Source organism: Mycteria americana, chromosome 6 (genome assembly GCF_035582795.1).
Source record: "Mycteria americana isolate JAX WOST 10 ecotype Jacksonville Zoo and Gardens chromosome 6, USCA_MyAme_1.0, whole genome shotgun sequence".
NCBI classification, from domain to species: Eukaryota; Metazoa; Chordata; class Aves; order Ciconiiformes; family Ciconiidae; genus Mycteria; species Mycteria americana.
Genome location: NC_134370.1, coordinates 859,596 through 883,603, shown reverse-complemented (window position 1 = coordinate 883,603; position 24,008 = coordinate 859,596). Strand labels below are relative to the sequence as shown.

Below are 24,008 nucleotides of genomic sequence, written 5' to 3'. Positions count from 1 at the left end.
CTAACGAACCTCGGGGCGGCCTCCCCGAAGCCCGGCAGGTGCCCTCAGCTCCCACCCCGGCCCCCGGCCCCGCGCGCCCTCCCCTCGGCGCGTGCCGGCACTGCCGCGGGCACGGGGCTCCGCTCCCTTCTGCCCGTGGAAAGACGACGGCCCCACGACCGTCCCGCCACCGACTGCAAACTCAGCGTGGCGCTTCGCTCCCCTTTTTGTTTCTTTAAAAATCTTGACAATGTCTGGATTTCGCTTAAAACCCGAGTGAACCGCACAGCAGAGAGGAGCCACATCTGAGGTGCAAAGAGCCGTGCACGCAGGCGGCTGTCCAGGCCTGCGTAAGGAAGCAGAAGGAGGAGCAAACACGTGGCGAGCACCCAGCCAGACGGGTACGGCCGCAACTGGCCTGTGCCTGCATCGCTCCCTGCTGTAAATGTCCATTTATTCTTCCTATTTTCCTTTATGCCCTGTGACATTAACGGAGTAAATTTAGAAACAACAGACTATTTCTTTATATAGCAACAGTCAACCTGTGGAAAGCAGTGCCCCGAGACGGCAGGAGAACAGATTCTCCAGTCATTTTTTTTTAAGGGTTGTCAGGCCGTATTACCCCTAAGAGGCTGACGAGCTGAGAGCGCGACAGGGACGCTCAGGCTCCTTTGTCGAGCCGAACGCTGAAGGGCAGGAAGGAGATATTCCTGCCCGGCTGCACCAGGCTGCCTGGCTGGTTACCGGCGGGTACGACCACGCGTGGAGACGGGGTGTTCGGATGGCTCGGAGGTCCGATTCAGAGTAGGAACCGTACGGAAAGTTAAGGAGTGATGCTATCTGGTAAAGACAAATGAGAAAAAAATGTTTCAGTAGCTTTTTACAAGATGGGCAGAGTTCTGATGGAGCTCTGCTGAACGGCGAGACGAGCCCTGCCCACAGCGGCACCGCGGCCGCTCGGCGAGGAGCAGGGGCTGAGACGGCCCAGGGGACGCTGCCTCCAGCTCCCGCGCTTCTCCAGCACCGCGCGCAGCAGCGGTGGGCCCGTGACCAGACCTTCCAGTTGCTATGGAAATACAGATAATAACGAGCAGCAAGAGTAATTGTAGAGATGCGCCAGTTGCTAACGTGAGATCCGATGCACTTTATCATGCTGTAACGATATCCCAACTCCTGACGTGCAATCACACAAATGCATCGCAGAGAGATGGAGCCATTTTGGAGAAGAAAGAAACCCCGACGCTTTGTTATTAAAAGACCAGGGAAATGGCTTACGAGAGTATTAAAAGTAGACAGACCATCGCTAATCTTAGTACCCTATCACTTGGAAAGGCCCCGACACCGTATGTGGAAGATTTTAAACGTTAATTAATAGGAAAATTAGCAATATTAATAATTAACAATGCTTTTCCAAGAAAGAACGAGACACATTAAATTCAGTAACCATAGGTAATTGAAGTCCTCAGACGTGGCATATTTTTTCTGTGTACCTAAAGAAAGCAAAAAAGGCTGCTTAGAGCCGAAAAGAAAAGGAGCTACCTACTTCTTGTTTAACTTCATGTTTTATGCAGAAACAAACACTGAGGTATTGTGGAAAAATTGTTAGGCTCACAGCGGCAGCTGGCGTGTGATTGATCGTAGGCGAGCAGGAAAAGTCCCCCGTATTTTTAGGCTAAATAGCCCTACAGCTCTTTGTACCCTGGGAGCTGACCCTCCCTGACGTCCTGTGCCACGCGCACACGAGGCCAGGCGAAGAGCGGAAAAACCCCGGGCGCCCGGCAGAGCACCCCAGGGCTTCCCACTCCAGCGGGTGCCGGTCCAGCCCCCGGCCCCGCGCTGGGGCACGTGGCAAGCGCCCCGGTCTGCACCCCGGCCTCAGCGCGGCTCTCGGGGGCAGGGCAGCATCCCGCTCCGCGTGGAGCCTGCGCGCTCCCCCGCCGGCCTCGTGCTGCCGTCAAACGGGCGGCACCCCCGGCTCCCCCACCGCCAGCCGAACGGGCGGCACCCCCGGCTCCCCCACCGCCAGCCAAATGGGCGGCCACCCCCTGATCCCCCACTGCCAGCCAAACGGGCGGCACCCCCAGCTCCCCCGCCGCCAGCCAAACAGGTGGCACCCCCGGCTCCCCTACTGCCAGCCAAACGGGCGGCCATCCCCCGATCCCGGCCGCCAGCCAAACGGGCGGCACCCCCGGCTCCCCCACCGCCAGCCAAACGGGCGGCCACCCCCATCTCCCCTGCCGCCAGCCAAACGGGCGGCCATCCCCCGATCCCGGCCGCCAGCCAGCGAGCGGTCTCCGCTCTCCTCCTGCCCACCGGCACCAGCGGCCGGTCCCTGCCAGGCCTCCCCCCGTGCCGCAGCGACAGCGGAGCACCGCGGAGCAGGGCCCAAGGGCTGCTCTCTGCACCCCTCTGGCGGTGCGGGCTCTACCCCCGTCACCAAACCAGCACCTCTCTCTTCTGCGCCCGCCCGCCCCTTTACCTGCAGCTGCTTTCCTGCAGGAGCTGTCCCTCCGCACGGCTCTCGCCGAGGGCTTCCCTGCATTCCCACGGCACAACGCCACGAGCAAAGGTGTACTGGTGGCTTTTCCGTCACCCTTGGCGTCTTTCATCCAACGCTCCCTCATTTGCCCACCCTTTATTCCACTCCTGATGAGGGCACGGAGCATTCGGGTTTCAAGGGAGAACTTAAAAATGGCTGAGAACAAGACAGAATTCAGCATTACATTTTGGTTTTTTTACACTACAAGAGAGCCTTTAAGAGGTATGAGACAGAAAAAATGGGTCTTTTGGGGAACAGTCGTCATTATTCTATTCAACATCATATATTCTATCATGTATTCGATGTTTCCTGATTATCATTGCTTTTTCCAAATAAATCCAGAAACGTTAGATTTTCCTGTGGACTCAGTGTGTAACAGCCCTGAGACCAAGAACTCTTTGTAACAAAGAGTCTCCGAGAATATTTTCTACGATCAGCTGCTTCTGGCTTTTAATCAAGAGAGACTTTTACTACTTGCCACACCAGCGAATTCACTGTGGGACATGAAAGACAGTCTTGTCCCTCCTGCTATTTCACTGTGGCTGGTAGCGACTATCAGAACACTGGGAAAATACACCAAAAAAAGTTGTTTATACACAGGCCAGATCAGTCTGCCTCCTTTTCTACTGCAGTAGTGAATCTACAGGGTTAAGGGCACAAACTGTGAGGCTTTTACGTGAAGGTAAGCAGACACGAACTCAGCAGCAGCTCGGCTAACAGACAGACTCCTACCATTGCTTATCATCTGCGGGCGTCTACGAGGGTTTCACCTGCAAGGGCTGCATCGTATCGTCTGCGAGGCATTTCACCTGCAAGGGCTGCAATGGAGGACACACTTAAACATGCCGTGCAGCTTCCTGGCTTTTTAACACACATATCTGTAACTCCAGTACTGCTGCATATACCACAATTACAGCGTTTAAGGGTGGTCTCTGCTACAGCATTTCATTCCACTTAAGTACCATAAAGAAAACTGAAAAGGAAAAAAAACCTCATGAAAAAGGGCTGGAGTCATCAGTTATATTAATTTCTTGGCAACTGGGTGGATTAGCACCATGGAAATACAGTTGATGTCTGGTTTGGGGTTGGTGTTTTTTTAACATATGCATATTAACGACTGCACTGGCATCAACCACGACTCTCCCATGGCCCAGGAGCAGAGCGGCGGTGCTCTGCCTCCCAGGAAGGGTCGCCTCGGCACGGCACCCCTCGCTGCCGCAGCAGCGGGCGCAGCGCAGCCCCGAGCAGAGTCTGCTGCCGTTCGGAGCACGTCGACGCTACGATGCCCTCTGGCACGGGGGTCCAAAGGAGCTCCCTCAACAGGCAGCTTTAGAGGGGAATAGGCCCTGAACTACGACAATAAAAAGGCTTTTCTTCTTCAACAGGCAGGAAATTATATATATATATTTAAAAGCTAACGAGTCCTTTATTTACTTACATCGCGATGTGAGCAGTGTGCGATATCTGCATGTGTGTACATCGTACTTGGAGTTAATTTATACATTCCCAGTCGAGATAGCTTTCCCCGCGACAGCCCTGTCAACACAGCGATGATGACTTGAAAACAAACTCTGGATTTCCTTCCCAAGAGCAGCCACCGGTGGGGTTTGCACCGCACGCCTGGCTCCAGGGTGCTATTTTAGGCGCACAGTCCTATCTTTGTCCCAGAGGCTCGTGAGCAGCAGACGCACTCCCAAAATACCTCCCGCTGGGATCAATGGACGCGCTGCTCGTCAGAGCTGCCGCAGCATTTCACTGCCTGTGAGAAACGCCACTACTCAACTGACCTACGCTTTTTTGACAAATAGGGCCGACGGGAGGGTACGCGCAGTGGGTCGGCAGCGCCGGCGGCTCACCGAGGGTTTGGAAGGCAACCAAGCCACCCCGAGCAGGCTGCTGCCCCGACGCCGCGATGAGCCCGGCGGCAGCGCACGGCACCAGGAGCCGCCGGCTCCGAGGCTGGTGAACGCCAACGCCAGGACAGGACAAAGCGGCTGGGGGGGTTCGGTCTCCCTGCGACTGCTGATGTCCCCACGTGCGGTTCTGCGTTCTGCCACACGTCAAGTCAGGCAAGGTATTGCACACAGCTCTGGCGATGAAGGGGCTCTTCTTTGCAAAGAAGGAAAGATGAGGACCAAGACAGTATAAATGAGTGGCTGTTAGTCACACATGCTTGCCACGCAGGTAAATCTGGAAAGGAAAAAAAGAGCCACAAGAGATTCATGAATACTTGAAGATATTTTTGCTGGGGTAGGCTTGACCCAGGTAGGAGCAGTGATCCCCTTTGGTGCTCCCTGAAGTTAACAACAAACCTCTGGAGGTGCCAGAACAGATTCACTCAGTGCGCAGATGACACCGATGCATCTGAGCGTGCCGAGCACCGAGGGGACTGAGCCTGCCCAGCCGGCACCCGCAGCAGGGCAGGACGGATGGCCATAACCGCTCAGGATTCATTTCAACTCAACAAGAGAGCAGACCCCAATTCACAGACAGTGGGGATGTCAAACAGAATTATTCACCAAGTTTAACTCCTCTAGGGAAAGCAGACATCCTATTTCTGTGAGAAGAAAGTCTCTTGAACACGGTTATGTACCAACTCACTCTGGAAAGACAACATTTCCTGAAAAAGAGTTTAAAGACAAAAAGAGGGAAACCTCGTCTCTATGGCAGCGGCATGCAGAGCGGAGGGCATCGCCCGCTCCTCCGGCTGCGGCAGTCACCGCCGCGGGGTGCAGCCCTCGCCCCCTTACGAACCGCAGCGGTGCGTGGGTGGGGAGCAGAGACGACCCTCGGGAGAGCCCCCCTCCTCGCACGGCACGGCATGGCATGGCACGGCACGGCACGGCACCTCGGGGCGCTGGTACCCGAGCACGGGCGGCTTGCGGGGCCTGAGCACATCCCCCAGGACCCTGCATTCGCTCAGCGTCCCCGCCGCCAACGTCCAACACCACCGGGCTGCGGGGCCGCCCGTCTGCCTGCCTTCCCCCCGCGCTGGTCACCCTGGGAATAAACCCCCGAGGGCCTGGGTAGGAGTAAGAGAGGAGCCGGCACTGGAGAACTCCCGCTTCAGCGCAGGGAGGAGGAGGACGGAGGCCTCCCGGAGAGAGGAGGGGGCGAGGCGGGGGTACCTTTGGAGATGCCGAACTAAGTGCTTGGAAAAATCCAAACCGAGGCCAGAGGAAACACTAACTAAAATTATTTCCAAAGTAGTACTGAGGGGCAATCAGCGATTGAATTGTTCGTTGATGTTACTCAACATTTTCATAAACAGAAGCAATTTGTTCTACTTAAAAGAAACCTGTTATTTTTTAAGTAATTTCACACATCGATCTTTATATCAGAAAGCCATGTAAAAAAATATACAACATGCTGAAAATATTCATTAATCAATCCCTAAGTTCGCCTCGGCACAACTGTGCTTGTTTTGACACCTGCTTGCAATTTTCCTGCTGTGGCATTCAACCTGCGACAAAACCCAACTGAACAACACGAGCCGCGCTTGCAGGTGCCCCCAGCGCCCCGTGCTCGCCCGTGCTCGCCCCGTGCTGCGCGTACCACACCAGAGCTGACGACAGAGCTCTTCTGCTCTCGCGGGTTCTTAAGGAGTTACCGAGGGACTATCGCAAATCCCCGGCCCGTTAGCGTCCTAGCAGTAACCCACAACTTAAGGCAGCTGCCAGGCTGCCGGCGGGTCTAACTCGTGAATTAGCCGCGGCCGGCAGCCGGCGCCGCGGCCAGCCGGGATGTCCGAGCAGAGCGGCGCGGTACCGCCGTCAGCACCCCGGCGCGAGCACCTCTTTGCCCACCAGCTCCAGCCAGGACGCCCGCCTGTGTCGTCTGTGCAGCCGTGCCTAAACCTCAGGACTCTCGAGTTGCTCCAAAACCCCCAGCATTAAGCCGACAGGCAGCGCTCGTGTGGAGGGGCAAGCCCCGCACCCGCAGGCCGGGGGAGAAAACCCAAGCCACCCGCCTGCTCACCAGCTCCCTGTTACTGCCCACCGCGTGCTGCTGCTTTATCCGCATCTCTTCCCACAACACGGGTTCATTTCTTGAACAGGCATCATTTGCCATTTGGGGAACTCAAAGCATTACGCTGAGCTCATAGCAACAGCTCAAACCCACGCTGACTTTCCTGGTAGTGTTTATTACTGGTTAAAGGTGCAACGATGTATGAAAGCAAATGAAAACGTGTCAAGGTCAGACCCAGGAGGTACTCGAGTCGCCGAGCTCTGGACGCTGTCGGAGCGACTGGCGAGCCCGCCCAAGCGGGGACGATGGGGAAGGCTCCCAGCCCTTACGGAGACACGCGACCGGCACCGGCTGGAGAGATTATCGTTTCATCCCTGCGCTGAAGGTCCTGCCAAGCTGCTTTCTGTGCTGGAGGAGCCACTAATCGATGGCAGTTCAGAGTTTTGAGCAAATCTAGAATCAGGCTTGAATATGAAATTATGGGGACTGCTTGCATGTGTATGAATTATTCATGTGATTACCACATGCGGCATTGAGCCTTTAAAGTGCAAATTATTTGGGACCGAGCTTTAGCCTTATTTTCTGTAAAGCATAAAGCACATTTTCCAACAGCGCAAACAATCCAAGTCTAACGTATATAATTTTCTGTGTTTCCTACTTTCTGGTCTTGCCTGCCAGTTCCCATTAAGACTGGGGAACCAGTAAAATATAAAGTGAATGTGCTGTATATAGCTTTCCAGTGGATTATGTGACATTTGTTTTACAAGGTAGCCTAGCACGCTGCATACCACAGTTTAAAAAAAGGTCTTCCCCGAGAGGTGTAATACCCTTCTGACAGCGAAAACGCACCAAGTCACGGAGGTGATGTTGTGTCCAGCCAACACCTGCGGCAGCACGAGCAGCCTTACCCGCCGACGGTCTGACTCGGGAGGTGGCTGGGCCTCCGCAGCCAGCGGCCGGGAGGGCCGCAGCCGGCACAGCCAGCTGCGCCGCAGCCGGCACAGCCCAGCCACGCGGCCCCGCGCGCGCTCCGGCAGGTTCCACTTCGGCGCGGCTGCCGTGGCCCTGGCTCGCGGGCGTCTGCAGCGTGCACCGACGGGGAGCGTGGCACCTCGGCAGCACGCTTGCCGTCCAGCGCTCCCAAAGTGTTTTTTCTATACCTGAAATAGCACAGAAGTGGTAGCAGCAATAAAAAGCTATTTGCGAGAAAAAGAAAAATGTGTTTCACCCAACATCCAGAGACTCCTGAGCTGTGTACACGTACCATGCTACTCGTGCGGTCAGCGGAAAACAGACTTGGAAGGATCTTGACTGACCCGATGGTCCTGGATGAGTCACTGACATCTAATGCAGGGGACTTTCCAGCTACATAATTTACTCCCTTTTGGGGGTAACGGTACTTAGCGTTCATTGCAGCCCGCACCTCCATAAGTGTTTCACCGAATCCTCCCAGAGAACTGCCTGCTCACAGGGACCTGGGCTTCAGCCCAAGCCCCTTCCTTCTGACCTTTGTCAGTATACTCAGGCACTAGAATTAAAAACACACGGGAATTCTTCAAGTGACCGTAAAAGGGGACCTAAGTAAGTACTTCTCCGTGTGCCCTTACACCGAATATCCTGCCCATACACCAATAACATTAAAGTCGAATGCTAGGAAGTGTCTTGGCTGTTAAGTTCCTAAATACTGCAATAGTTTCTTTTCAATGGAAGGTTTTTCCCAGTTAAAGGGAATGGAAGGAAACCCAGCTACTGAGTTTCACTGTTCCCTTCCTTTTTTCCCCCTTGGGTATCTGAAGAATATATATGACGGCCTTTTGTTGCCACCAGGTAATCCCTCTAAGTTCACAGGACATAAATCATAGCCAGTGTTTTAAGCAGCGATGCCAACTTTTGTTTAGTTGTGGATTTTGTTTGGGTGGTTTGTTTGTTTTTGGAGGGTGGGGGGTGGTTTTTTGGTCAGGGAGTTAACCTGAAATGAAGAAAGAAATATTTTTTTCTGAGCAAAGACAGCTTTATTTTCCCCTGTACAGACCATGCAGAAACGGGAGACCCAAAGCAATGCGCCGGTACCTACAGTGCCACGCGTTTACGTCTTTACTCTTATCCTCACCACTTTGCTTCACAGCTACTCGGTGCACGTTCTCCAGTGCTCCAATACGCTGTAACCAGCATATTACCAAAACAAATGTAAAAGATCACTTAGATCTTTGGACGGGTAGGCTGTAACGAAACTAAAACCTTGGGCAATAAGGTAACTCTCTATGCTGGAACAGCCTTTTGCAGGTTAACCTGAAAGCTACTCGGAGCACCATCGGCCTCAGAAGCCCACCAGCTCTCTGCTGATGCCACTAGAACCAAATAAGTGGGGTTTTTGGAATAATAAATGAAAATTACCAGCTTCCAGAGCTGTCAGCTGAGCTGTAAATACATTACATTGCTGTTTAATTTAATTACACAGCACAGCTAACCATGAGCCTGCAAGGTTTTGGTGTGCACAGTGGAATCAGCAAGCCGCTGAACTCGGAACATCATTCAGCACCGGCATCTCTTCACTAGTCCCAGGTATCGGAAGAGACCCTGAACAACAGACTAGATGTAAATTAGCACGCCAACATTCACACACTGTCATATCTCATTGCTTAGCAGTATTCAGAGCCGTCTGTTCCCACACATCCTAAGCACTTTTAATTTTCCATAACTGTCACCTAAAGCAATTTAATTCCTGAAGAACAGTGGGAGAGGGAAAGAGGACACTGACATTTATCTTCTCTTGTTAGGAGAAGCTAAGCCGCTCGCGAGCTATCCCGCCTCTCTTCACTTGGGGAGATCAATGCCAAAACAGAGCTTAGCCGTGGTTGCTCTTCTCCCTGCTGCACACCTACCCGTGCCCCGCACACGCAGCCGCTCGGACTTACGCACCATCTGCCGTCCCTCTGCCCCTGCCACCTCGCCCCGTGATACTCCTCTGCAACTTTTAGCCAGTCGCACAACAGGAAGCTCTTCGTCATGATTATGTAGGTGCCTTGTTACAGGATCCTGGGATAAGGCGGTAGAAACCGCGCGGTAACAAAAACGCAGCTGTGAAACGTTTCAGAGACTCTGCTGAGTGACAAAGCGTTTGAAACCGCGGCTGGAGAGCCGGCCCCTGGAAAAGAACGGGAAAAGTCGTACCTGCTTTTACATCTCTCAGGGTGACTGTGAACGACGGGCTCAGCAACTCCCCTGCCCGCGTACGTCCAGACAGGACACACTCGCGGAGACTCAGTCGTGGCCACGGCGAACGGAAAGCCCAAGTCCTGACCCCAGGGCAGAGGAACACCGCTGCGAGCGAGCGTCTTTGCTCCACACAAATGTTTCCCACCACACTCACCTTCAGGCATTCCCACAAGAAATTAATGGATATTTAAAAGGAAACACACGTTATCCCCCTACCTGCGTGCACCGCGCTGTGCAGCCCTCCGCCGGCCCATGCACGGCAAGTGACCCCGTCAGGCGAGAAGCCAGCCAGCCGTGGGCATTTTAACCTGCGTACCAGTTCAGAACCCGAGTTTCGTACGACAAAAGTACCAAACCGCAAAAAGAGCAACTTTTTTCATTTCCAGGAAGGTTTCACTTGTCAGGTGACACGCGCTGAGGTTCTGCCAGCCACAGCATGAGATGATCTTGTGAGTGCCCTCACAGCCGGGCACTGACGGTGCAGGCTCTCCAGGCCGGCAGCTGCCAGTGCTGGTGTCTGCGAGCGACCTGGCACCATCAGCTCCTTCTCGTTGTACTGGTACCCCCGGAAAGCTGCAGGCATTGGTGGGAATGCCAGCAGAGCTGGGAAGGTCACCACGCCAGCACCGGGAACGTGGTCAGTACGGTGTTTAGACCCGCAGCAGCATGCTCCCGCATGTTATTCTGAACTCACAGAAAGCCCGTTTCAAGCCGATTCTGAGGACTGTGGCCTTTACAGAACAGACCGAGTGTTAATTTGTCTAACGTTTTACCTGAACTGTATTTCCAATCACTTTTTCTTGATTGCCCTTTTCCCTCCCTATCAGTCAAGTGTCCTGCGAATTGCTGTTGCGTTTGTTAATTTTTTTTACTTAGCTTCATGCAAGCAGCACCAGCTGCCCTCAGGGTTTGTTTTACCCCGACCTCCTCTCTTTAGACCGCCCATAGACACACGAGCCCCTCGGGGCCTTGCAGGACCTCTCCTCCCTCGCCTCCAGAAGATGCCCGGGCCGTCCCTGCAGGAGGGAGGACGCGAAATCCCCATCCAGCGCTGCGCGGCAGCGAGGGCCAGGCCGTGCTCAGCGGGTCCCGTGCGGCAGGGCATCCCCCTCCGGCCGCGTGCCGGGCGAGCCGGACTCAAGTGTTCAGGGTCCGGCGGCCGGGGAGGAGGAGGAGGGACGCACCGACCTGGCGCCGAGAGCCCGTGTCTGCCCGAGAGCGAGTGAGCACCCAAAGGGAGCCAGCTCTGCGCTGAGCTGCCGCGGCCCTCGCCTCCCTTCTGCCTCCCGGCAGCACTGCCGGGTGCTGCCAGCACCGGGGTGGGCAGGCCGAGAGCCGGTACCTCTGCAGGCAGAGAGCCGGCAGGCTCAGCACGGGCACGCTGCACGGATCTGTCCCTCGCGGGCACCACCTGAAGGGTGCGGTGACACCAACGGTGCTCAAACACCCGGCCCTCGGGAACCCCCCGCCTGGGAGCATCACCATCGCCGGCACCTGCCACGGCTCCTCCAGCCAGAGGACACGGCAGCCCCGCTCCCCAAAGCGGAACACCCGCGTAGACGCGGCATTCAGATTTGGAGAAACGGCGCTTGCGGCTGCCTTGGCCAGGTCTGTTGTGTGCGCTGGACCTCCATGAAACGCAACAGCAGGAAAATCCACGCCTTGCTTACCCTATGGCTGCGCGGACCAGCAGAGATCACCTCGACGCGCACGCCGGGCCAACGTACGGCAGCTTCCCAGGCAGGAAGAGGCCAAGCGAGAGGAGGGCGGAGAAGCGGGAGCGGACACAGCCCCGCGCAGCCCGCGCTCTGCCCCGGCGGCGAGCCAGCCGCAGGCCCCAGCCGCACCTCTGCTACCGGTGATGTTGTGAACGGGAAAGGGCAAAGGAAACGTGAACGCGCTGCACAGGTTTGGAAGAACAAGATACACAATGAAATGCAGGAAACATTCAATTTCCAGGCTCTATGCATACTGTATTCTCTCCACAAAAGGCAGTTTAGTTTTGTAAACAGTTGTCAATTAAAAGATTTTTTAGAATATATACGTTCTTTTTAAAAAATATATATGTTCTTAAGCCAGCACAAGTGAAAGATAACGCGCGGTCTTAGGTGAGCAGTAGCAGCCGTTTCCCATAACTGCAATTTCCAGTGTTCAAAGGGAGACGTTTTCCCCCTTTCAGCAGTGCACGTCCAGAATGTTTTTTCTTCAGATTTCTTCCAGCGCTACTGGGAACAGACCGTGGCCTTCAGCGTGGAGAGTGACAGCAAAGCTATTAATTATTTCTGAAGGAGAAAGACAGCCCGTAACCCAAACCTTGTGCTCATTACCACACGCTTGCAGTTACCGAGTTCTCTGGATTCAACCTACTTCTGCGTTACACGACGCGCTGAAAAGCTTCACGCAGGGAAAGGTTTCCAGCCCTTCGACTGAACGAGGAGCACGGGCTCTGCTGGGGAGGCTGGGGGCAGCGAGCGTGTGGCAAGAGCTTGTCCCTGGGCAAAGCACGCACAAAAAGCCTCGGATCTGGGGGAAGCAAGATCAAAGCAAAAACAAAGCACGGCTGACAATACTAAACACAGCTTTTCTGACACCTCCTTGTAATTCCCACTCCCTCCTCCCCCCGCTTACTTACTTAGCTACCACTTTGATAGTACATAAAGGCTTTTTTCTCTTGTTTTTAAATAACAGGGAAAGGCATCTGTGCTCTCAACCCACAGCCACATAAGAGTCAGGCTATGAAAAAAGTTTGCCTTGCAATCTGATCAGTGATTACTTTAATCAGTAATTTGCAGAGCATGGAAGCTTAACGTATCTGTATCCGACCCTAAAGAAATAGGATTTGGGATTTTATAACCACCCTACTGGGCATTAGTCCATAGTTTTCCAATCAAAAGGGCAATGTTTCCTCCCCTGGGCCTGAAATCCCTGCCCAGCTGAGATGATGAAGCTGGGCGGGAGGACCGGTGCCGGGCACCCGGCCGCAAGAGGAGCCAGCCCCCAGGCTGCTTCGCCCCGCCGGCGAGCCCGCCACGGCAGGAGGAGCACGGCTGGCGCTGGCTGGAGCAGGGACGATGCCGCGGGGCAGCCCCAGCCCCCAGGGAGCGAGGGACCTGGCCGGGCCGGGCTGGCCACCCCGTGGGAGGGGGCCGAAAGAGCAGCACGTGGTTTACGATACTCATCACCTTAGGAGAGGGTGAGAAGCTTCTCCTGGTCCCTGGGTCAGGGCTGGGACCCTCCCGTCTCCCAGGTCCCTCTCCTGGCAGCGCAGCGGGATGCCCCCAGACCTGGGGCAAACCTGGCGGGAGGGGTCTGGGTCACCGCAGAGGTACGGGACGCATGACAAGGTCAGGCTTTGCCCCCCGTCCTCTCCACGACTCTCACTCCGACACCCCCGACAGCCTGGCAGCATGCCCTTGCTTCCCTGAAGGTCCCAACCCCGGGAACAAACAATTACGGGAGAGAATCCTGATCTGAAAAACTAATGCCTAGCACTGTGGAGAACGCTGGACACCTTGCTCCCAGCGGATCAGCACGTCGGAAGTAAAAGGATGAACGTAAACAGCCTGCCAATCTGCGACAACGGAACTCCTGACTTCAAAGTGATGTAAGCTGACGATGACACGTGGCTCTGGGAGCGCTCCCCGAAGCTGCAGCTGGAGGCGGCCAGCCCCCGGCAGCCAGCCCGCAGCCAGCCGGCACAGGCTCAGCGGAAGGTGGCTGCGGGATGGCAGGTCGGAGCAAGAGGCAGGTTCGGCACCAGCACGTGCAGTTCGTTCTCTGTACAAACAGCTTCACAAACGAAGCGCTCCAGCTGTCCATCACCAGGTCACCAGGGTGAGGCAGGAGGGATGCACTCTGGTGCGTGTGTAACCCTACAGCCTGCCAACACAGGGCTTGAAATTAAAATGGGGATTATTTTAAGCACGTTCCCCCAGGTTTTGCAGCTTCTCGCCCGTTTCCATGGGGATGGGCGCCGTGCCGCGCAGCTGCCGAGGCTCTCCAGCCTCCCGCGGTCCCCGCGAGGATGAGGATGGCGGAGAGGCAGAGCGGGGACCGTCCCTCGAGCGGTGCTCGGGCTTCAAGAGCCCCCCGGGCCCAGCACATCCCTTAAGCTGGAGCACTTCAGCAAACTGAGCGGCTAGGAAACAGCTTCAAGACGCGTAACAGTTTTCTCGTTTTACCACGGAAACACATCTTTACAGAATAGTATTTCTCAGCTTGGAAACTCGCAGCAGGCGTTCGCAGAGCGGCTCTTTTATAAGTTTTAGACCCACGTCTACCAACACACGCAGGCCACGGGGAAGACCGGCCACCACAGACGCGGGGCGTCGCTGGCCTGCGCTCAGGATGGGGCCCCACGGCCGACAGAAGCCAGCCCGGCCCCGCGCGAGGAGGGGGCATCCACCCACCCCGCGGCCCCAGAACCCCACGCCCTCCCGGGACGAGGCCCCCCCCTCCTCCCCGGCACCCCGCACGTCCTCCGGAACGCTGCCGGCTGCCCTTGCAGTTGGGTCTTTTTTCCTCCCCCAAACTCCAGTCTGGTGCCTCCTCCCGGCATTACCTGAGCCAAAGAATTTCAAACAGAGGGGAAACAAGAACACCCGCGGTCGTTCCACCTGACCCAAAGGCTAACCCCGAGTACACGCTTCTCTGAGTCAGACTGGCTTACGGGAAGAGCTGTACCTGTGGGCTGTAAAACTGGGAACTGGCTTTAAAAAGTTGATTTTGATGCAAGTAAGATACACCCAGGAGATTGCACTTGACCCCCTTGCAAAAAGCCATCTGCACTCCAGTAGAGAGAGACAAATAAGGGACGGGCAAACAGGCGATCGAGACAAAATCACGATGAAAATAACTGGGCTGCAGCATTAAAACCTTGTAAATCAGCTGGAAATCTAATTCAGTGTCAGGAAACAGGCAGAAAGCCCTCGGACCACTCACCTCGGTGTAAGCGAAGGAAGGAACAGCTCAGCAGAAAGCACCAGATGGCTTTACATATTCTCATGTATATTTACATACACTTTTTTAGTAGGCCACTTTGATTCAGGAGAAGCCACAACCAAAACGCACTCTTGAAATTCCTCTTTAGATATAGCTGCATATAAAGATCCCTCATGCTGTGTTTTTCCCCCTCTCTCGCATAACACAACTGTGGGCAACGCTAATAGCACTAAGTGTAAGAGTGCCGTGTATTTCCTACTACTCAGTCCCATTTCCCAAGTCCTAGCAACTCTGCTAAACACTTTTTTTAATGTTTGGGTTGAAACATTCCTGTGGCTTCACAATTACGGGTTTTTGCCATTTGGCACAAAAAATAAAGTTAAATAAATAAATAAATAAGGGGGGGGGGGTGTCAATAAAACTTGCTTGGCCGTTTCCCAGAACGACAACAGAAAATGCTTTCTGCCCCCATGACAAACAAGCCTTGCGACTGCGGGCTGAGACGTTCCAGCGCCGCGTGCCCTGCCGCGGAGAGCTGACGGTTCACACAGGCAGGGAGGCGGCCGGCACCCGCACTGGGCCTTCCTCCGTGCCGGCAAACACATTCACCGACCAAGTAAGAAGCTTTTAAAAGGTTCTTACATGTATAAACAAGAAACCCTAAAAAGCCATTACAGACAAAGGCCTGTTTTTCCTGATGGAAAATGGACGATTCACTGCAGCTTACTGAGGCCACCCTGTTCCAGCACACCATAGCTCTGAGAGCGCTCAGCCTTGCAGCCCTGCTATTCTTTTGATGCAGCCCTTATATCGTTCTTCCCGCTTTTTTTATAGTCTTTTTTCCTTCCTCCCGCCCCTTCATTAACTTCCTCTGTTCAGAAACAGGGTGCAATGCACCTCGCCAAAAACCAGCTGCCCGAAAGGCCTCGCTAGGCAGCATCTCTAGCTGGACAGGCCGGAGCCCGCACCCCACTGGGGCGTACGCAGCGCTGCTGGGCGGGCCGGGGCTCCTGCGTAAACGGAACCAACCGAAGCCGACCCTCGCAAAGCGAGCGGAACCGACCTCTCGCGTACCAGCGCCTTCTGGAAGCACACACAAAACAGGCAGACACTCTCCTTGCAAAGTCAGCTTTTCTGTTAGTTGAGTCCCGACTCCAAAATGCTCAGAAATATTTCAAAGGTTGTATGCGCAAACGTGAAGCAGCAGAACGCGCACGCCGCAGCCAAGCACGGTACCAAAAGCGTGTCAGAAAGATGCAGATGCACCGTCCCCCCGCTGCAGCTCAGGTGAAACGCAAAGGACCGGTCGCACTTGGCCTGCACCCGGCTTCACGGTCAGGAGACGTTACCTGAACCCGGGGAAATCTGGGGGGCAGGGGACAACACGGCACCCAGGAAGGGAAGCGAGGAGGGAGCAGGAGAGTCATTCCTTGGGCGCGACTCTCCACAGCACAGCTCCACACCACCCTGTCCCCGGGCGGACGACGAGCCAGTGCCGCACACGCGCTGCGCCAGCACCCGCCTGCCCCGCGCTCCATCCCGGCCGCAGCAACGAGTTCAGTCCCCACATTACCAGAAATGATGCTGAAAAAAACGGAGAGGGTTGAGAGAAAATCCACAAGACAGACTGAGGAATATGAGGTTTACCCTCGGAGTCACGGACTCAGAGAGCTCAATCCACACACCCCACCGCCGAGGACGCGGGCGGCCGCGATCCCAGCCTGCCGCTACACTGAGACGGGGGCACGACAACAGGCGCTCCTCCGGTTTATCACGGTGAGATCCAGCAGTAGGAAGCTGAGGTTGGACAGACGCGGACTGGAGAGAAAGGACGATTTCTAACTGTGAGGTTAAGAGCGGATAATCCTCCAGGGCCGGGCGTTTTACACCGAGAGCAAACACATTACTGCCCACCCCCAGGAAACCCCACCACGCTCTGGCTTACCACACCGGTTTGACTTGAGGCGGTAATTCAGTAAAGTCTTGAAACCGGTCCCAAGGAAGCCCGGCAAGAGGACTGCAAGGGTTTTCTTGCGTCAAAAATCTACACATTTGGAGTTTGATTTATCAGAGAGTAAATACCAGGCCTTGCGTTACTACTCACTAGAATAAATGTTAACCTTCTATTTACATACACCCTATCATAATTAAAAGGGATTAACCATTGGATTTAGACAGTCAGGCTCATTCTTCTATATCCATCACTGGGAACCACCAATGGGTAAAATTTCAGATACTAACCTATCTTTTTCCTTTTTTTTTTTTTCTAATTTATTTCACTTTAAATTGTCATCACTAGCAATTCTGCCACATTATGTCACACACAAACCCAAAGTATTAACTGGCTTCTTTATGTAAGGAAGTTATTGGAATGTCTTAAGAGATCTCCATAGCAACCATGCCGTGCCAGTAAATATGAGTTCACCAGAACAACACTGTAATTGCTCTGAGCACACACTAACAGGTAGGGATGAAAAAGAGGCAATATTAAGAAACTAGTGTCCTAGTAAGTCTCCGGTATTGCAAAAGCGCTGCTTGAAAACGCCTTATGAGATGTCAACAGGTTTTTGTCAATGGTCATTCACCTGCAAAGCTCAGTTTCCCTATATTGGCTGCATACAGGCTCAGTTCAGAATGAAATGCTTTCGGAATTATGTAGCAAAGCCTCCAATTTAAGCACTGTTACTCGGCTCGCTTGCTGTTCCTGCTGACCCACCGCATCCAAGAGGAAACACATTTTCCACTTTGAGCACAACGTTCTGGTCAAGCCCCCCGGAGCTGCACACACCCCGCAGGCACACCGACCCCATCTCACGCACGCCGTTCGTAGAAAGGGACGGGGGGGCTGGATGCCTTTTGCAGTTTTCCTTCCAACAGCAATTTTGCGGCGCATTCAGCCACGGCACAGCAGACCCCTCGGGCAGGGAGGGGCCATTCTAACAGACGGTTTCTCTACACTTCTGTAGTAAGAGATGCAAGGGTTAACAATTCAGTGCCATGCTCTGAACTGCTCATAAATACTTGTTGGTGATATCAACCAGCTACTTCTCCAGTAAAAGTTCACCTGATTTAACATCCCTTCCGCTGTCAGAAGCGGCCCAGGCAGCCTGAGGGTTGGTCACCCTTCACCGCGGGGATGCCAGCAGACCAGTGCTCACGTACACTAGAGCATCACCGTGCCTTGAAGACTCAAATTAACATATACGTTTAACTTCAAGTTTATCTAGCGTACAATTCGAGTGCCTGAGCAGCCGGGGATTTTTGCCAGCGCTCGGTTGGTGTCCAAGGGCCATGGCAGCGCTCTTTGTATGTCGGGAGAGCTCGCAGCCGCCCAGCACCCCGTCTGCTGGCCTGACGCCTCTCCCGAGTCTTCCCCCACCCACAGTCAAAGTTTCCTTACTTTGGTCCTCTGAAATTTCACCCTACATCTGAGAAGTCTAACGCCACTGTGGTATTTCACGGTGCATTCTACAAAAAACTCGTATTTTGGGGAAAAAACCCAAAGCAGCCTTTTTGCAATGACAAGTAGTTTTTAGAAGTTTGATGGCCAGCTGCGCTGGATCTGTACTTGTTAAAACCAGACACCTCCTTGCACAGACCGAAACTTCACGGCTAAACTGTCCCCTCGCTGCCCGCTTCCAAATTCCCGTCATGGCAGCGCCGGCCGCCCCGTTCCTGCGGGGCAGCGCCTGCCGGCGGCTCCTGCCCCTGCGCCCCGCGGGGAGGCGAGACCCGGCCGGCAAACCGCGCCCGCCCCGCGGTCCCGCCGCCCGCTGCCCCCGGGCAGCCCCGCCGGGCGGGACGGGACCGGCCGTGCCGGGCGGAGCGGGGCTCAACAGGTGCGGGGCAGGGCACCCGGGGCAGGGCACCCGGGGCAGGGCACACCGGGCACGGCACCCCGGGCTGGGCATCCCGGGGCAGGGCACCCCGGGCAGGGCATCCCGGGCACCTCGGGGCAGGGCACCCCGGGCACCCCGGCCCGCACTCACCGTCCTCCCGCTCGTCGAAGACGGGTCTCTTGGAGGAGGAGGCGCTCGCTCCCATCCTCTTCTTCCACTTGCCCCAGTGAAACATCGGGGCGAGGCGGATGGCATGCCCTGCGCGCCGCTCCCCGCCGGCCCGGCGGCTCCCGCGGGCGGGACCAGGCGCTGCGAGCCGCCGCCAGCCCCCGCCGCCGCCGCCGCCGCCGCCCTCACCCGCCCCGCGCCCCGGCGCCGCCCGCCCGCATGGCAGCGCCCGGCGCCGCCGCCTCCCGTCCTCCTGCCCGCGGCGGCTGCGGCGGAGCGGGGCGGGGCGGGGCGGAGGGGAGGGGAGGGGAGGGGAGGGGAGGGGAGGGGAAGCGAGCCGAGCCGAGCCGAGCCGAGCCGGGCAGACCGGCGAGGAGCCGGGCGGCCGCAGCGCCGGGAGGCGGGAGCGGAGCGGAGCGGAGCGGCGGGGCGGGGCGGGCCAGGCCGGGCCGCGCCGCCCCCAGCGCAGCGCCCCCGGCGGCGGCGGGAGGGCAGCGGCGCCGCCCGCAGGTGCGGCCGGGCCGGGCCGGGGAGGGGACCGGGGGCCGGGGCCCGGGGCCCGCCTCCGCCCCCGGCTCCGCCTCCTTCTCCCGCCCCTGACCAGCCGCCCTGAGGCTCGGCCGCAGCGGCTGCGGAGCGCGGCGTCCCCGGGGAGCGCCGGTCCCCGCCGCGGCCTCCGGCTCCGCGCAGCAGGCGCGGCTCTCTCGCAGGGGCCGTGCCGGCGGCGGTGCCGCAGGACGGGGCCGCGGGGCCGGACCGCGGCACGGCAGCTCCCCGCCGAGCCCCGAGCTGCCCGGTTCCCTGCGCCCGGCCCGGCCCCGCGGGAGCTGTCCTGCCCCGGCGCCTCCCGCTCCCTTAGGGGCATCTTCACTGTCAGCAGCTCTCTCACCAGTTCAGTTATTTTTAAACTCATACATAAACATGGCAACCAGTATGAAAGGCAATCAGCCGATATTATGGCCAAGGCTTTCACCAGCGCGCGGTTGTTATTTATGAAAGCGCAAACAGCTCATCTTAAATTAGTCACCAGTACTCGCTACTGATTTTTAACCTCACTAACGTGAAGGCAGCCGCATTGATTTTTATCCAGCTATTGTAATAAAATAAGGACTTGATTTAAATTAGTGGGTAGCATAGAAAATCAATGTTTTTCTTGTCTAGAGATTCCACAGCGTTTCGGAAGCTCCCTCGCTATGGCGGTCTTTATTGCAGTGTGTCTGAAGACGTTACATGGGAAGTTTCGATAGAAGAAAAACAAGCCTGAGGCTGGTAGTTCGGGCCTGAAACACGGGTTCTCGCTGATCACCGCAACAGGTGCAACGCAAGAGCCCAAACCAAAGCCAGAAACATACTTAGTGCCTGACGCTCCATCTCTTCCCAGGTAGAACGGGAGCCCTGAACACAGACGCACGCTGAAAGCCCCGGGTTTCCTCAGCAGACGCTGAAGGACACCGCCGCTCCGCCCAGCCCTGCCACCCGGGCCCCTGCGGCCCGCCGGCGGGCGACGCTCAGCCAGCGCGGCGCGGGCTGGGCTCCGCGGTAAGCTCCGCAGCTGGCGGGGAAGCCCGGCTCGGAGGAGAGCTGGGGGACCCACAGCAGGCAGCCCCGCGGAGGGGCAGAGGCCCAGACCCAGACGTTCCACCGCCGCTCGGAAACTGCACCTCCCTGCCGCGCTGCCGAGCCCCTCGCCCGACTGGGTGAAGCCTCCAGGACTTGCTTCAGAGCTTTAAAACGGACAGTACCTCAGATGCCTTGTTCTCCCAGCAGTATGTCCAGAAGATCTCATTTTCCTCCATAAACTACTGGGCCTGCGACTTTACTTTCAAGTAGTCAGGAGAAGAGTGTGGCCCACGGCCACTGTCGCAAACAGCCTGCCAACACCCGAACAGCAAAGCATGCCACTGGTCCATTCTGCTGCATGAACTGCTAAGAGGTAGGGAGGGCGAGCTCTGATGAGGAGCCTTACGCTGCGTTTTTGTGCCACGCAGCGCTACGTAATGGAAAAGCCCCATTGCCTAAGTACCCAGTGTTTGTATCTCACTAGCTCTAGAGAGCTCCTGCTCTTCTGCCGGTGATGAGACTCGGATTGCTGCAGAGCTCCTCAGGAAAAGAATTCATCCCAAGACACTACAGACTTTGCAGAATGCTGAGCTGTAACGTGCTCGTGGCGCCGTTTTCTATGGCTTGTTGAACTGAAGAGTCTCGTGGAACGGCTAATGAAACGCATTTCTCAGAAATAACTTATAATCTTAACAGACCACATCCGAAACGTCAAGGCGAGTGGCAGCTCTTCAGCCATTCGATTGTACCATCAGTAAGTACCTTCATAATTTCTGAGATGCTGCTTCCTAACTTTTAATTTAAAATTTACGCTGTTTTCTTTCATAGCATGTTTTGAAATTGATATGTTAGTTATTGTACTCTTTACAGAAAATTTGCTAGGCGTTAGTCATTATTTAAAAGAGCCTGAAAGTTGCAAAAGGATTACAATTGAAAGGTGTAATTTAAGAACAGTTTTCCGAAGGTGAAGAATAGTTCTTAAAGAATATTTCTTTGAGAAATCAGAAAGAATTGCTCTCAAATAAAAAGATAGAACACTTTTATACAAGACAGTAATTTTTGCTTTGTGTAGGGATAGGTTTGTTTTTCAATATACTGCAAATCTCTGAGCTATCAGCTCTCACTCCTTCCTTCCTCTTCCCTTTACATTCTGGAGGAAAAGTATGAAAGATGCCATCAAACGGCTTCAGGCTGTCTGCCATCCAGCTGTCATTTCCCTCGCGTTCTCCGCTAATATTTGGACAATCAAATCCATAGCACAGACTCATAGTCTTTTTCCGAGAAGTCTGCAAGATGTAGTGTAGGAAAAAAGAGTGGGAAATAAGGACGTGATGGTCCTAACACCAGAGGAGGGCTTCATTCCGCCACATTTCTTGATTCCTTCGCCTGCGAAACGGACGGACGTGCAGCGTGGGGCTTTGTTTAATTTTTGCTTCCTTGGAAGCGTAATAAGTAGTTTTACCTTCACAAAGATCAGACAAATAGGAGAGAAATAAAAGGCCTTGTAAGTCGTTGGTTTGGGGTTTTCTAGTGCCATTCAGAGCACTGCTGACTAAGTGCTGCTCACAATTCTTGATGCTAATACAGGCTAATTAAAGCGAGGTCCTCTCCTTTACTCCTGCTTCCTAGGAAGTCAGCCCTAGGCATACATACATGTCCCAACAAACCCCTAACGAACACCAAGAAAATTATCGTCTTGTTATCATCCTCATGATGAGGTCTGCCCGTTCACGAGGCCTGTCTATTGCATAGCCAAGACAATCACAATTTTAGTCTGTTTTTTAAGGGAAGAACTATCAGGTATCTAAACCCATCCGTAACTACAGAGGCTTGTCTCTGGACGGAACAGCGGGAGCTGCCCTGACGGCTACCAGGAGTTTGGTCCTGTGCTCGTTACTCAGCTCGTTACGACAGCCACGGACTTCTCCGTGGGGCTCTACGGGAAGAAGGTGCCGTGTCTGAAACCTAAGCCCCGTTTCAATCTAAATTATAATACTGAAATTGTCAATCTAAATCATAATACTGAAATTGTCAATCTAAATTATAATACTGAAATTGTCAGGGAGAGCGTTACCTTGAATAGAAAACTGGGTGAGGTTTATCGTGAATTGAATTGAACAGTTCTTGTCAGGTATAAATTCATCTGATTTTTGCCCTCTACTTTCATTTGGGAAAGGATATTCTTACTCTAAATACCAAACCTGGTATTTGGAGACTGTGGTGCCGTGCTGGCGCCTTTTGAACTGCCACCAACAAAGATGACAGAACCAAGAGATAAAAGAGTTTGGAAAGGTTCCTCCAGACTTCTGTGGCATGGCAAAGAATCCGGGCCACTAACAATGGTATTTGGCTGTATTTTGCCCTTGGAAATTATGTTTTGATTATCTAAATTGTTCATGATGTTGAAATATACTGTTTTGAAAAACAGTATTTTTCCTTGTGATCTTAAGTCATATCTGACAACATCTGAATGATAAAAAGGAGAATGTGTTGGAGGGGAAATGAGAGACATATGAACATTGACTTTGGAGAGTGCATGGAAGGAAAAGGGGAGAAAACCAACACTGTCATTAAACATGGTGTTTGTTGTACAGGCTCTAAATCCTGTAGTGGTGGTCCTTCCTTTGGGCGAAACTGCCACAGCTGCTGACTTCATTAGGAAAAGTGAAATTTGTATTTAATTTGCAAATCTTTAGCACAAACGGTGTTATATAAGCTTTTCCATTTTCAATATTTTAACACCGTTGCAAATAAATTCCGATTTATTTAGAATCCTAGCTCTCTGTCTACTCTCGAGTAATTCAGATGGAGCTCAGTTGCTGTCTCCTCCTCTATACCAACAGAAATTGAGGGAAGGATGAAATGCTCACCGTCTCGGGTCAGTTTGTGAACCAGAGGATGCTGGGTCACGACTGCCCGTGCACAGTCATTTACAATGGTCCAAAATTAGTGCCAAAAATACTAAACATAGCCCTCCTGTTTTCTCTCAGACACCAGTGTTTGCTCTCACCCACAGTGCAGGTGTGCTGGAGGTTCAAGCAGACAGGTCTGTGTTATTTCTGTAGCAGAATCGTATTCATTTTCTATTTCTAAAACGTGAAAACAGGGTTCCCCTTCTGTTCAGCGGGCACTCGTGTCCGATACCGCTATTCAAAGCCAGCGTAGTAACGTGCAGTGAAGGATGTCGATCTCCTCAGTGAACAACTGCACGTCAAGAGTATCGACGCAGATTACCCACCACAGTGACACAACTACAGTCATCTTACGAAAACGTCCATTCAGTAATGAATGCTAATCCTGCGGGAGAAAAAAGTAAGCTACATAAACTGCTCTACAGTGGTCCAACACAGGAAAGGGAAATGGAGAGAAAATTCTGCCTTCTTACACATCCTGGTCTCCAGGGAAACAGAGATCCACTTTGGTTTTGAAATGAGGAAGTTTAATTAAAACCTGACTTTTACGATAATATCTTCTTCAAGACATCTTTGGATGTAACTCTAACTACATCTCTAACGGGGAACTGTGCAAGCTGGGTGACCAAAGAGGTTATTGGGAACAGTCTGTTTCTGAAACCACTAAGAATTCACTAATCCTTTTTTTTTATTTTTTCCTCTTCCGTTTTCCATTCTTCTTTTTGTGTTTTATTTTTTACTAAGAGACAATTAGGCATTTTACTAGTGAAAGTCTTGGGGATACTATATGCATGTCTGTTTGTCCATGAAAACTGTTAATATACAACAGATCTGATGATTTTCTTAAATTAGAAAAGAAGGAAAAGCTGCAAGAAGGTTCTATTC

General features: G+C 54.0%; 1 protein-coding gene across 2 annotated transcripts in view; it reads right to left on the bottom strand.

Moving 5' to 3' along the window:
- STK32C (serine/threonine kinase 32C) overlaps positions 1 to 19,133 on the bottom strand; it is a 100,802-nt gene extending 81,669 nt beyond the window's left edge. The window contains exon 1 of one of the 2 annotated variants that reach the window (XM_075504306.1): positions 18,634 to 19,133. In XM_075504306.1, the coding sequence (XP_075360421.1) occupies positions 18,634 to 18,738 (105 nt within the window). In that variant the 5' untranslated portion in view covers positions 18,739 to 19,133. The remainder of the gene's footprint in view (positions 1 to 18,633) is intronic. The other variant, XM_075504305.1, reaches the window with a different exon arrangement.
- Positions 19,134 to 24,008: the final 4,875 nt, after the last annotated feature.